The sequence below is a fragment of the Balaenoptera physalus genome (assembly GCF_965194825.1).
Source record: "Balaenoptera physalus genome assembly, chromosome: 8".
Lineage (NCBI taxonomy): Eukaryota > Metazoa > Chordata > Mammalia > Artiodactyla > Balaenopteridae > Balaenoptera > Balaenoptera physalus.
The window spans coordinates 51,811,901-51,827,076 of record NC_138887.1 but is presented as its reverse complement, the minus strand read 5'-3'; the positions used below and the strand labels follow the sequence as shown (position 1 = coordinate 51,827,076).

The following is a 15,176-nucleotide window of genomic DNA, read 5'->3' as shown; positions in this document are numbered from 1 at the left end:
GACAGCTGTCAGTCTGATAGTGAGTTCATTAGACTGTGGATTATTCCTCACTTTATTAGCTTCTGAGCAAGGGAGAGACTCAGGCTTGGGAATATGAGCACTTCACAACTTGGCATTCCAGATTGAGAAAAACACTTAATCGTAACAGTTAAGAAATTAAATTACAACTGTGTATAACATTGTGAATTTTAACCTAACAACTACTCTGAGTTGGACCTATACAAGTTTCTGATTAACACCGTTGAACTAAAATTCCTGTAACATATGATGCATGGGTCTTTGTGTTTTTTAGGCAAGTACTGGAAGTCGGTAAGGACGGTGAGTGTGCCGAGGGGCTGCGCTCTGGCTGGGGCGCAGTTGCAAGAGGAGACAGAGACCGTTTCTGCCCTGGCCTCCCTGACGGTGGATGTGGAACAGCCCTTTGCTCGAGAAGACAACAGGTATGAATCCTACATGGGGGGAATCATCAGGGTCAGGAACATCCAGGCTCGTCATTAGCGACTGTGAGCCTCTCTCTAGGCTCTCCTTCTCCTGTCTCCTCCACTTCCACTTCTCCGAAGCCACAGATGCCACAGCACATGCTGTCGGCTGTCAAGAATTCATGTGTTTCATTCTTGATGAGAAACACAGAGGTGGAGCATGTGTTTACAGTTCGCAGAGAAATAGAGTGATGAGATAGCTGGTCCTCGTTGGATAATTTAGTGCAGATCATTATGGAAAAAGCTTCTTGTGGGCTTAACTTCTTTCCTCAGTTATCTCTATTTTTCAAGATGTTCTTTCTCTTTCTCTCATCATTTCGAAGTTACTGATATAACAAAGGGGAAAAAGGAGAGCAGAAGCTGGAGGTGTGGCTTGTCAGTTGGGTAACCTTATATGACTGTCCGTGAGGTACAACTACTGGATAAAGATGAAAGTTACCTTCCAAGGAGATAGGAGTGTGTATAAAGGAATGTGTGGACCGGGGTCTGATTTTATTTTACTTTAGGATAAGAAGGAGTTGATTTTAATTAGTCTTCATATGAATAGCTTTCAGGAAAAAAAAAAACATAAAGATAACCTAAGATTGAGCTTGCTGCTTCTCCTTTTAAGAAATGTTTGTCAGTTTGTACATTTTGGTGTTCAACAGACAGTGCTACATTCAGGATTTCTTTTAAGTTTACTATGACCGAAACCACCCCAAATGTACAGACAGTAACATTGGTGCTCTCTGTGGATGACTTCAAAGTCAGTCACATTTCTTCAATTTAAAAATGAATAGGTGAGCTTTCACTAAAGCTCTGCCAGCTTGCACTTTTAAATTGCTTCTGAGAATGAAATCGAACTCCCTCCGTTAATAACATCACCATTAATTACACAGATCCTGCTACTAGTACATAGGTTGGCAATTTTCCCAAGAATGCACAGATTTGAACAGTTTTAGCTTTTCTTGCTTTTACTGGGTATTCAGAGTTTAATGGATTTAACATCTTGCTTTGGTCAAGAGCAGGAGATACCTTGAATAAGAGATTTCATTTTTATGCAATTGTTTTTTCTTACTATAACCACTTAAAAAGAAGATTACCAGTAGGACAAAAAAAAAGTTGTACAATATTATATTAAAAGACATCTTCATATGGGCATCTGGAGCATAAGGGTAAACTTATTTTACATCTTCGATAATATGAACTAACCCCCTGCTGTTCCCAGCTAAGAACCAAACCAAGTTCATAATCCAAAGGTGTCGCAGTTATTCCCAAGGCCAAATACAGTTAGTTGTCTGTCATTTGAGGGCTGTAAAACTGAGGAAACTAACATCTGTTAGTGCTGGATATAAAAGGAGCATAGCTATTCTTTAGAATTCATTTAGTATAGAGAAATGAAGCTAAATTCCAGCCCGAGTGAAATGAATTGTAAGTAATTTTTCCCATTAAATTGCAGGGCTTAGAATAATAAAGAATAATAAGTCCTGTTGTGAGCCCCACATAACATAAAAATCTCAGCACTTTGGCAGGAATTGGCTCTATAAGCATGCTTGTTTATCCTCAGGTACATAGTGTGCTTGACTCCTGATAATCTATAGGGACTTGACCCTGGCTTCAGTTCACAGTGATTTTTAAGCTTCATCTGATGGCAGAGAAAGAATGGGAATGGGAATGTTTTGATGTACAGGGAAACAGAGTTGAAGCTTGTGGCCTGGCTTCATGTTTCTTTATCAGTTTTAGACAGATTGTATCTATTTTGATTGATTTTTCTTATGGGAAGGAAAATGGTTCTGCTTGAAATATTTTCTGTGGCTTTGAACTCACTTTTTCAGCAGAGGAAAAGAAAAATTCTTCTAGAACTGGCTTTTGCATTTCTATTGAACCGTGCATGAATTTCATCACAGAGAGTCAGACAGGGAGAACCCTTAAAAGCCACAGAGCATTGATTCTTTTCAGGGGAATGCTATCAGAATTGTCCCCCTACTCAGTACAGGAAAGATGGCTTTCACAATGAGGTAAAGAGGTAGAAATGTTCTCAGGCCTTTGTTATGAATGCAATATTATAAGTACACAGGAAATTGAAAAATTAGAAAAATCAGAGAACTAAATGGATGGAAAAGGGTGAAGGCAAGATTCTTTTTTATAGGAAATTCTTGCCAGTTATTTTGGAGAATATATTGGTGTTTGGAGTGAGATGACTCATTTTGTACTAAGATTTTGGGTAAAGCAGCTCTTTTCCTGGCCAACTCATATCTGACTCATTTACCACTAGTGAATAAGGGATAAAATGCTCCTGGCTAAGTACCATTGTAAGTATTTTTTGTTCATTTTAGGGGGGCGGGGTGTGAGGGAGATGACAACACAGGGCAAATAGTCATTTCATTTTTATAACTCATTGATGGACCATGAAGAATAAATTATTAGAAAAAGGCTAGGGATTCATTTTGGGGATGATTGACTGAAGTACAGTTTTCAAAACATAATTTTCAGGTGGCAGAGGACTTAAGCAGGAACAAAATGACTGGTGGGTCAGTTAAAAAAAACAACAAAACAAAAATAAAGGACAAAAAACTAAGTGGGGTCAAGTTATATGTTCAAAAGAGATTAAATAGATAGGACTAGTCACATATAGCATATTGTTTAGAAGACAGAACTGTGATCTTAGTTTCTTTCTTGATTGTCAGGAGACTGTACCTTTAAAAGATTATAGTTTGCATTGTTCAGATATCTATTTCAAATGCTTCTACTTTGAAAAGGTCAGTTCAATATTGAGGTTTATTCTTGGATACCAGTTCGGGCTCTGCTGAAAATCAAGAAAAAGTTTTCTCTGGCAATCAAGACTTCAGAGTGATCAACTCTTAAGTTACTGGGAGCATATTTACACTCTAGAATTTCTGACTCTCTCATTTTTTAATCAAAACAAAAACTGAAAGTTAGTTAGGTTTTCAAATGTCAGTTTATTGATGATAGTGTGAGTCACATTAGATTTTCTTTAATACAAGAGGATCTGGTCGTTTCTGAATCATTTCATCTTCAACTTTTGTCAACTTTTCTCATGAATGAGATGGTTTCAGTCATTATATGACACAGAAGCATGAGAAAAATATATGATTCTGAATCTGGCTATTTTTTAAATTAATTTTTATTGGAGTACGGTTGCTTTACAAGGTTGTGTTAGCCTCCACTGCACAACAAAATGAATCAGTCATACACACATAGATATCCCCTCCCTTTTGAACTGCCCTCGCATTTAGGTTACCACGGTGCATTAGGTAGAGTTCCCTGTGCTGTACAGTATATTCCCATTGGCTATTTTGTTTTTTGAATAACTGTCTTATTCATGAATATTTTTTAAAAGTATAATAAGCCAGAAAATCCCAAGTATCATCTGCCTTAGCTTTGAATGGTCTATCAATCAGTAGTGCCAAGGACATTGATAACCCCATTTTCCTGTGTCTGGAGATTTATATAGAAATATAGACCACTCTTAAATACACATTCGTGTCTAACAGAAATACAGCTTTGTTTTCCATGCTTTAGGATTGTCTCTCCAAGGCTTCTGGAAGCTAAATGTTGCACTGATTAGTCAGGTCTCTGATTTTTCTCTCTGATACCGTTATTGTGAGCACCTGTTTATCTAAACAAACAGGCAAACATTCCAATATAAATTTTATTCTTAATTTTCATCCAGTGTCAACAATACCTTAGTTGAAAAGTGGACTGAGATTTGGAAGCTCCTGGTAAAAGAAAGGAGCTCCTTTATCTTCTTTTCCTCTTCCTCCTGGGACCATCATTTTATCCCTGTGTTCAGTGCCTAACATGTGGTCTTGGGGCATGTGTGAACTCTTAGTATGTTTGTTAGGGATTAAATCCAGTGCCCGATGTATTTCAGGGTTCCCTTCTGAACTGTTTACAAACAAGTGTTTAATTGGAAAAAAGAAACACAATGCACTAGAAGCATAAGTAAAATGAGATGCACGGTAACTTTAGCTTCCCATCATCCTCATCTTCATCTCAACTCCTTCAGTCCTGTCTTCTTACCACTACAGAGGAGGAGGAGGTTGTGACTCTGGAATCAGCTTCCCTAGGTTCAGATTCCATCTCCATCTTAATAATTGTTGATCAGTGGCAAGTTACTTATCTCTCTGGGCTTTACTTTCTTTGTCTTTAAAATGAAGGGGAAATTTCAGAGGGTTTTGAGGCTGCAATAATACATGTTAAGAACTTAACACAACACTTGACACAGGGTAAGTACTCAATATTAAGGTTGACTTTTGTTATTTCTTTCTTTTCCCTGCTTCCTCAGTTTGCTCTATTCTTTCCCTCCCTTAATACATTGTTCATCATCCAGGGATCTATAATATTAGAAATAGAGAGGCTGTACCTGGGCATCTATATGTTTAACTGTTCATAGGTTAAATCAATAGTATAGTCATTAAAATTAAGAGATTGATAAATAATCGCTAAGCAGTAAATTGATTCAGTTAACTAAGCTGTGGTTAGCTGACTTAAGAACTTTCACAATGCCCAATACATTGTAGGTAATAAACAAATACTTATTGAATGAATGAGTCCAAGACAGACAACAAGACGTTGTTAAAATAGTAACAGAACAATTTGTAATGATATCTGAGGTTTCTTTGTCTCCTTGTCTCTATGTACTATGTTTTCTGAGGGAATCAGTGTTTTTATCTTTTACAAGAGTTTTCAAAATGTGTATTTTACATTTTTTCTTCCATAGTACTAATCGACAGTGTCCATTTTCAGATATGTTGGCTAACCAGAATCCATAGTACTCATATCATAAAGATCAATTGACTGAGGAGACATGATAAAGGTGGGAAGGGAAAGCGAAGTGTCTGAATGGAGAAAGGAATTGTCTTTCGTGAGGTGGAGGGGCTATGGGAGTGATGCTGACAGATTACAGGATTATTCTGCGACTTGCAGAATGAGGAGGGAGAAAATCCGGTTCATTTATTCTTTAAACATTTTCTGATTATTTTTTATGTGCCAGACAAAGTGTTGGGAGTCAAGGTCACAAAGCTTCCGTGGAGTCTTCAAAATATCCACATACTTCGAGGTTGTATTAGTTTTCCATTGCTATCTTAACCAAAAAATTACTACAAACTTCGTGGCTCAAAATGACAAAAAGGTCAGAAGGGTGACTGACAAGTCTCTGGGCTAAAATATAGAGGTTGGCAAGATCTTTTCCTTTCTGGAGGCTCTAGGGAAGAAACTGTTTCCTTGCCTTTCCCACTTTTTAGAGGCTGCCTGCATTCCTTGGTTCATGACCCCCTTCCTCTCTTCAAAGCCAGCAACTTTACATCTCTCTGACCTTTCTTCAGTCGTCATCACATCTCTCTCTGACTGAAAGAAAAAAGCTGGGAAAACTGGCTTAAAACCAGGAAAGTTTCTCTGCTTGTAAGGACTCATATGATTAGATTGGACTCACCAGGATCATTTCTCTATCTCAAGGTCCTTAACCTTAATCATATCTACAAAGTCAGTTTGGCTACACAAGGTAACATATTCACAACTTCCAGGGATTAGTACATGGACATCTTTGGGGGCTATCATTCTTCCTACCACAGGATCAGACATGAACGACCAACTATTGTAAATGATAGGTCATTTGATAGACCGAGCTCCAGAATAAAAGACCTAACATAGGCCAAGAACTGGGGAACAAATCACTGAGCCAGGGTAGAAAAACAGAGGATTTCAACTAGTGAATAAGAACAAAGGCATCCAAGATACAAAAAATAGCTTGAGCAAACCATCTATTTTTTTTTAATTTTTATTTTATATTGGAGTATAGTTGATTAACAATATTGTGTTAGTTTCAGATGCACAGCAAAGTGATTCAGTTATACATGTATCTATTGCTTTTCAAGCTCTTTTCCCATTTAGGTGATTACCGAATATTGAGTAGAGTTCCCTGTGCTATACAGTAGGTCCTTGTTGGTTATTTATTTAAAATATAGCAGTGTGTACATGTCAATCCCAAACTCCCAGTCTATCCCTCCCTCCGCCCCTGCTTCCCCCCAGTAACCATAAGTTTGTTCCTGAAGTATGTGAGTCTGTTTCTGTATTGTAAATTAGTTCATTTGTATCATTTTTTAGATTCCGCATATAAGTGATATCATATGTTATTTGTCCTTCTGTCTGACTTACTTCACTTACTATGATAATCTCCAGGTCCATCCATGTTGCTGCAAATGGCACTATTTCATTCTTTTTTATGGCTGAGTAACATTCCATTGTATATATGTACCACATCTGCTTTATACATTCTTCTGTTGATGGACATTAGGTTGCTTCCATGTCTTGGCTATTGTAAATAGTGCTGCAGTGAACATTGGGGTGCATGTATCTTTTCGAAGTATGGTTTTCTCCAGATATATCCCCAGGAGTGGGATTGCTGGATCACATGGTAGCTCTGTTTTTAGTTTTTTAAGGAACCTCCATACTGTTCTCCATAGTGGCTGCACCAATTTACATTTCCACCAACAGTGTGGGAAGGTTCCCTTTTCTCCACACCGTTTCCAGCATTTATTCCTTGTAGACTTTTTGATAATGGCCATTCTGACTGGTGTGAGGTGATATCTTATTTTGATTTGTATTTCTCTAATAATTAGTGATGTTGAGCATCTATTCATGGGCCTCTTGGCCATCTGTAAGTATTCTTTGGAGAAATGTCTATTTAGGTCTTCTGCCCATTTTTTGATTGGGTTGTTTGGGCTTTTTTTTTTGATATTGAGCCTCATGAGCTGTTTGTAAATTTTGGAGACTATAATCCCTTGTCAGTCACATTGTTGTTTGCAAATATTGTCTCCCATTCTTTGGGTTGTCTTTTCATTTTGTTTATGGTTTCCTTTGCTGTGCAAAAGCTTTTGAGTTTCATTAGGTCCCATTTGTTTATTTTTGTTTTCATTTCCATTACTCTAGTAGGTGGATCAAAAAAGATCTTGCTGCGATTTATGTCAGAGTGTTCTGTGTGTGTTTTCCTTAAGAGTTTTATAGTGTCCAGTCTTACATTTAGGTCTTTAATCCATTTTGAGTTTATTTTTGTGTATGGTGTTAAAGAATGTTCTAATTTCATTTTTTTTACACTTTTCCTAGCACCATTTATTGAAGAGACTGTCTTTCCTCAATTAATTATATAGTCTTGCCTCCTTTGTTGTAGATTAATTGACCATAGGTACATAGTTCTGACTTGCATTTCCCTGATGATTAGTGATGTTGAACATCTTTTCATGTACCTGTTGGTCATCTATATGTCTTCTTTGGAAAAATGTCTATTCAGATCTTCTGCCATTAAGGGCTATTGCGAATAAAGCTGCTATGAAGATTTGTTATTGTGGAAAAAACACATAACATTTACCATCTGAACCATTTTTAAGTGTACAGTACAGTAGTGTTAACTACATGCCCATTGTCGTGCAACATATCTCTAGGACTTCTTTTTTGTCTTGCAAAACTGAAACTCTATTAAACAACTTCCATTTTCCCCTCCCCCCAGCTCCTGGCAACCACCATTCTACTTTCTATTTCTAAGAATTTGACTACTTTAGATACATCAAATAAGTGGAATCATGCAGTATTTGCCTTTTTGTGACTGGCTTACTTCACTTAGCATAACTTTTTTTGTCAAGGTTTATCCCTGTTGTAGCATATGACAAAATTTCTACCTTTTTATGGCTGAGTAATATTTCATTGTATGTGTATACCACATTTTCTTTATCCATTCATCTGACAATGGACATTTAGGTTGCTTCCACCTCTTGGCTATTGATGCTTCAATGACTATAAATGTGCAATTATCTCTTCAAGATCCTATTTTGAATTATTTTGCATATATACCCATAAGTGGGATTTCTGGATCATACGGTAATTCTATTTTTAATTTTTTGAGGAACGTTTTATACAAGACTTTACTTTGTGAACACAAGCACTCAGTTTTCTTTAATGTACACCGAGGAGTGGAGTTGCCAAGTTATAGGAAAGTCATATGTCTTACTTTATAAACAAAACTTCCAAACTGCTTTCCAAAATGGCTGTACCATTTTTCATTCCCGCCATCAATGAATGCCAGTTCCAGTTGTTTTATATCCTCACCTGCACTTTGTATAATTGTTCCTTATAGTTTTAGCCTTTCTAGTGGGTATGTGGTGATAGTCCATAGTGCTTTCAAAATTTCTCCGAAGAGCCATATTTATGTCCATATCAGGTCTTCTTGGAACATACCCTCCCCTCCTTCTGTTTGGAATACTTAGCTTGTCTTCCTTCTCTTCTCACTGACCCTTCACTGGCCTTCCCATTGTCTTCCAACTTACCTTTTAGATCTCATATCAAATATCACTTCCTCTTCTTGGACAATTTTCACTGACCCTCAATCCCAAAATTAGATCAGGTCCATCTGTTATACTGTATTATGTCTCCCTATAATTCCAGTACCTAGAACACAACCAGGGTGCATCACAGACACTCAGAATTATTTCTTCAGTCAATGAAAACTTCAGTAATCTGGGGAATGCCAGCATTGGTGGAGATGTGGGGCTCTGGAGCTCTCATAGCTGTGGGAAGGTAAACTATGGCAGCATTCTGAGAAGCAGTTTACTACCATTTTTAGTATACACAAAACATATAACCTGGTAATCTTGCTCCTGGGAATGTATATTGAAGACATTCTCATCTAGGGTAATTAGAAGACATGTACTAAGAAGTTCACTACAGCTTCTTTGTGGGGGGTAGAGAGGAGGAGTCAAACCCAGTGTCCATTATTGGAAGAACAAATGGTTAAAATGTGGTGAAGGTACACCACAGAGGAGATGCCATGTAGCACTTGGCCGCTACAGACTAGATAAACATAATTGCTTACAGTGATGTTTATGTAATAACTACACTACTGGGTGAGAAAAGTAAGCAACAGAAATCATACATGTGTGTATAAAGATAAAACAAAAATATACGCTCATAAAACAATAATATATAGCTTTAAAGAACACCCTATGAACAGATAACGTACATAACAGGAATTAGCTCTCTGTCGCCTGCCTCTTGCGAGAGCACCAGAATCACAACTAACTGTGGAACAGTCATCGACAGGAAGACACTGGCACTCACCAAAAAAGATACCCCACATCCAAAGACAAAGGAGAAGCCACAATGAGACAGTAGGAGGGGCACAATCACAATAAAATCTAATCCTATAACTGCTGGGTGGGTGACTCACAAACTGGAGAACACTTATACCACAGAAGTCCACCCACTGGAGTGAAGATTCTGAGCCCCACGTCAGGCTTCCAAACCTGGGGGTCTGGCAATAGGAGGAGGAATTCCTAGAGAATCAGACCTTGAAGGCTAGCAGGATTTGACTGCAGGACTTCGACAGGACTGGGGGAAACAGAGACTCCACTCTTGGAGGGCACACACAAAGTAGTGTGTGCACCAGGACCCAGGGAAAGGAGCAGTGACCCCATAGGAGACTGAACCAGACCTACCTGCTAGTGTTGGAGGGTCTCCTGCAGAGGCCGGGGGTGGCTGTCTCTCACTGTGAGGACAAGGACACGGGCAGCAGAAGTTCTGGAAAGTACTCCTTGGCATGAGCCCTCCCAGAGTCCGCCATTAGCCCCACCAAAGAGCCCGGGTACACTCCAGTGTTGGGTTGCCTCAGGCCAAAAACCAACAGGGAGGGAACACACAGCCCCACCCATCAGCAGACAAGCAGATTAAAGTTTTACTGAGCTCTGCCCACCAGAGTAACTGCCAGCTCTACCCACCACCATTCCCTCCGATCAGGAAACTTGCACAAGCCTCTTAGATAGCCTCATCCACCAGAGGGCAGACAGGAGAAGCAAGAAGAACTCCAGTCCTGCAGCCTGTGGAACAAAAACCACATTCACAGAAAGATAGACAAGATGAAAAGGCAGAGGGCTATGTACCAGATGAAGTAACAAGATAAAACCCCAGAAAGACAACTAAAGGAAATGGAGATAGGTAACCTTCCAAAGATTTCAGAATAATGATAGTGAAGATGATCCAGGACCTCGGAAAAAGAATGGAGGCAAAGATCTAGAAGATGCAAGAAATGTTTAACAAAGACATAGAAGAATTAAAGAACAAACAAACAGAAATGAACAATAACTGAAATGAAAAATACACTAGATGGAATCAATAGCAGAATAACTGAGGCAGAAGAATGGGTAAGTGACCTGGAAGACAGAATGGTGGAATTCACTGCTGCAGAACAGAATAAACAAAAGAGAATGAAAAGAAATGAAGAAAGCCTAAGAGACCTCTGGGACAACATTAAATGCAACAACATTCACATTATAGGAATCACAGAAGAAGAGAGAGAGAAAGGACCCGAGAAAATATTTGAAGAGATTATACTGGAAAACTTCCCTAACATGGGAAAGGAAATAGCCACCCAAGTCCAGGAAGTGCAGAGAGTCCCATACAGGATAAACCCAAGGAGAAACACACTGAGACACATAGTAATCAAACTGACAAAAATCAAAGACAAAGAAAAATTACTGAAAGCAGCAAGGGAAAAACAACAAAGAACATACAAGGGAACTCCCATAAGGTTAACAGCTGATTTCTCAAAAGAAACTCTACAAGGCAGAAGGGAGTGGCCTGACATATTTAAAGTGATGAAAGGGAAGAACCTACAACCAAGATTACTCTACCCTCAAGGAGCTCATTCAGATTCAATGGAGAAATCAAAAGTTTTACAGACAAGCAAAAGCTAAGAGAATTCAGCACCACCAAAACAGCTCTACAACAAATGCTAAAGGAACGTTTCTAAGTGGGAAACACAAGAGAAAAGGACCTACACAAACAAACCCAAAACAATTAAGAAAATGGTAATAGGAACATACATATTGATAATTAGCTTAAATGTGAATGGATTAAATGCTCCAACCAAAAGACACAGGCTCGCTGAATGGATACAAAAGCAAGACCCATATATATGCTGTCTACAAAGAGACCCACTTCAGACCTAGGGACACATACAGACTGAAAGTGAGGGGATGGAAAAAGATATTCCATGCGAATGGAAATCAAAAGAAAGCTGGAGTAGCAATACTCATATCAGATAAAATAGACTTTAAAGTAAAGAATGTTACAAGAGACAAGGAAGGACACTACATAATGATCAAGGGATCAATCCAAGAAGAAAATATAACAATTATAAATATATATGCACCCAACATAGGAGCACCTAAATACATAAGGCAACTGCTAACAGCTATAAAAGAGGAAACAGACAGTAACACAATAAGAGTGGGGGACTTTAACACCTCACTTACACCAATGGACAGATCATCCAAACAGAAAATTTATAAGGAAACACAAGCTTTAAATGACACAATAGGCCAGATAGGTTTAATTGATATTTATAGGACATTCCATCCAAAAACAGCAAATTACACTTTCTTCTCAAGTGCACAAAGAACATTCTCCAGGAAAGATCACATCTTGGGTCACAAATGAAGCCTCAGTAAATTTAAGAAAATTGAAATCATATCAAGCGTCTTTTCTGACCACAATGCTATGAGATTAGAAATCAGTTACAGGAAAAAAACCGTAAAAAACACAAACATATGGAGGCTAAACAATACGTTACTAAATAACCAAGAGATCACTGAAGAATTCAAAGACAACATCAAAAAATACCTAGAGACAAATAACAATGAAAACACGAAGATCCAAAACCTATGGGATGCAACAAAAGCAGTTCTAAGAGGGAAGTTTATAGCAATACAAGCCTACCTCAAGAAACAAGAAAAATCTCAATAAACAATGTAACCTTAAACCTAAAGGAACTAAAGAAAGAACAAACAAAACCCAAAGTTACCAGAAGGAAAGAAATCATAAAGATCAGAGCAGAAATACATGAAATTGAAACAAAGAAAACAATGGCAAACATCAATAAAACTAAAAGCTGGTTCTTTGAGAAGATAAACAAAATTGATAAACCATTAGCCAGACTCATCAAGAAAAAGAGGGCGAGGACTCAAATCAATAAAATTAGAAATGAAAACGGAGAAGTTACAACAGACACCGCAGAAATACAAAGCATCCTAAGAGACTACTACAAGCAACTCTATGCCAATAAAATGGACAACCTGGAAGAAATGGACACATTCTTAGAAAGGTATAACCTTCCAAGACTGTACCAGGAAGAAATAGAAAATATGAACAGACCAATCACAAGTAATGAAATTGAAACTGTCATTAAAAATCTTCCAACAAACTAAAAGTCCAGGACCAGACGGCTTCACAGGTGAATTCTATCAAACATTTAGAGAAGAGCTAACACCCATCCTTCTCAAACTCTTCCAAAAAATTTTGGAGGAAGGAACACTCCCAAACTCATTCTATGAGGCCACCATCACCCTGATACCAAAACCAGACAAAGATACTACAAAAAAAGAAAAATACAGACCAGTATCACTGATGAATATAGATGCAAAAACCCTCAAAAAAATACTAGCAAACAGAATCCAACAACACATTAAAAGGATCATACACCATGATCAAGTGGGGTTTATCCCATGGATGCAAGGATTCTTCAATATACACAAATCAATCAGTGTGATACACCATACTAACAAACTGAAGAATAAAAACCATATGATCATCTCAATAGATGCAGAAAAAGCTGTTGACAAAATTCAACACCCACTTATGGTAAAAACTCTCCAGAAAGTGGGCATAGAGGGAACCTACCTCAACATAGTAAAGGCCATATACAACAAACCCACAGCAAACATCATTCCCAATGGTGAAAAACTGAAAGCATTTCCTCTAAGATCAGGAACAAGACAAGGATGTCCACTCTCACCACTATTATTCAACATAGTTTTGGAAGTCCTAGCCACGGCAGTCAGAGAAGAAAAAGAAATAAAAGGAATACAAACTGGAAAAGAAAAAGTAAAACTGTCACTGTTTGCAGATGACATGATACTATACATAGAGAATCCTAAAGATGCCACCAGAAAACTACTAGAGCTAATCAATGAATTTGGTAAAGTTGCAGGCTACAAAATTAATGCACAGAAATCTCTTGCATTCCTATACACTAATGATGAAAAATCTGAAAGAGAAATTAAGGAAACACTCCCATTTGCCTTTGCAACAAAAAGCATAAAATACCTAGGAATAAACCTACCTAGGGAGACAAAAGACCTGTATGCAGAAAACTATAAGACACTGATGAAAGAAATTAAAGATGATACAAACAGATGGAGAGAGATACCACGTTCCTGGATTGGAAGAATCAATATTGTGAAAATGACTATATTACCCAAAGCAATCTACAGATTCAATGCAATCCCTATCAAATTACCAATGGCATATTTTACAGAACTAGAACAAAAAATCTTAAAATTTGTATGGAGACACAAAAGACCCAGAATAGCCAAAGCAGTCTTGAGGGAAAAAAACGGAGCTGGAGGAGTCAGACTCCCTGACTTCAGACTATACTACAAAGCTACAGTAATCAAGACAATATGGTACCGGCACAAAAACAGAAATATAGATCAATGGAACAGGATAGAAAGCCCAGAGATAAACCCATGCACCTATGGTCAAGTAATCTATGACAAAGGAGGCAAGGATATACAGTGGAGAAAAGACAGCCTCTTCAATAAGTGGTGCTGGGAAAACTGGAAAGCAACATGTAAAAGAATGCAATTAGAACACTCCCTAACACCATACACAAAAATAAGCTCAAAGTAGATTAGAGACCTAAATGTAAGACCAGACACTATAAAACTCTTAGAGGAAAACATAGGAAGAACACTCTTTGACATAAATCCCAGCAAGATGTTTTTTGATCCCCCTCCTAGAGAAATGGAAATAAAAACAAAAATAAACAAATGGGAGCTAATGAAACTTCAAAGCTTTTGCAAAGCAAACTACAAACAAGACAAAAAGACAACCCTCACGATGGGAGAAGATATTTGCAAACGAAGCAATGGACAAAGGATTAATCTCCAAAATATATAAACAGCTCATGCAGCTCAATATTAAAAAAACAAACAACCCAATCCAGAAATGGGCAGAAGACCTAAATAGACATTTCTCCAAAGAAGACATACAGATGGCCAAGAAGCACATGAAAAGCTGCTCAACATCACTAATTATTAGAGAAATGCAAATCAAAACTACAATGAGGTATCACCTCACACCAATTAGAATGGGCACCATCAGAAAATCTACAAACAACAAATGCTGGAGAGGGTGTGGAGAAAAGGGAACCCTCTTGCACTGTTGGTGGGAATGTAAATTGATACAGCCACTATGGAGAACAGTATGGAGGTTCCTTAAAAAACTAAAAATAGAATTACCATACGACCCAGCAATCCCACTACTGAGCATATACCCAGAGAAAACCATAATTCAAAAAGACACATGCACCCCAATATTCATTGCAGCACTATTTACAATAGCCAGGTCATGGAAGCAACCTAAATGCCCATTGACAGATGAACGGATAAAGATGGATAAAGAAGATGTGGTACATATATACAATGGAATATTACTCAAGGAACGAAATTGGGTCATTTGTAGAGGCATGGATGAATCTAGAGACTGTCATACAAAGTGAAGTAAGTAAAAGTGAAAAACAAATATCGTATATTAATGCATATATGTGTAACCTAGAAAAATGGTACAGATGAACCGGTTTGCAGGGCAGAA

The 15,176-nt window shown here is 37.9% G+C and overlaps 2 protein-coding genes across 2 annotated transcripts in view; one reads left to right on the top strand and one right to left on the bottom strand.

The window, feature by feature from the left end:
• FERD3L (Fer3 like bHLH transcription factor) overlaps positions 1 to 15,176 on the bottom strand; it is a 450,573-nt gene that overhangs the window by 281,963 nt on the left and 153,434 nt on the right. The window lies entirely within an intron of this gene.
• Positions 1 to 15,176, top strand: part of HDAC9 (histone deacetylase 9) — a 999,599-nt gene that overhangs the window by 972,884 nt on the left and 11,539 nt on the right. Inside the window, exon 26 of the mRNA XM_082472710.1 lies at positions 293 to 440. Coding sequence (XP_082328836.1) covers positions 293 to 440 — 148 coding nt within the window. The remainder of the gene's footprint in view (positions 1 to 292; positions 441 to 15,176) is intronic.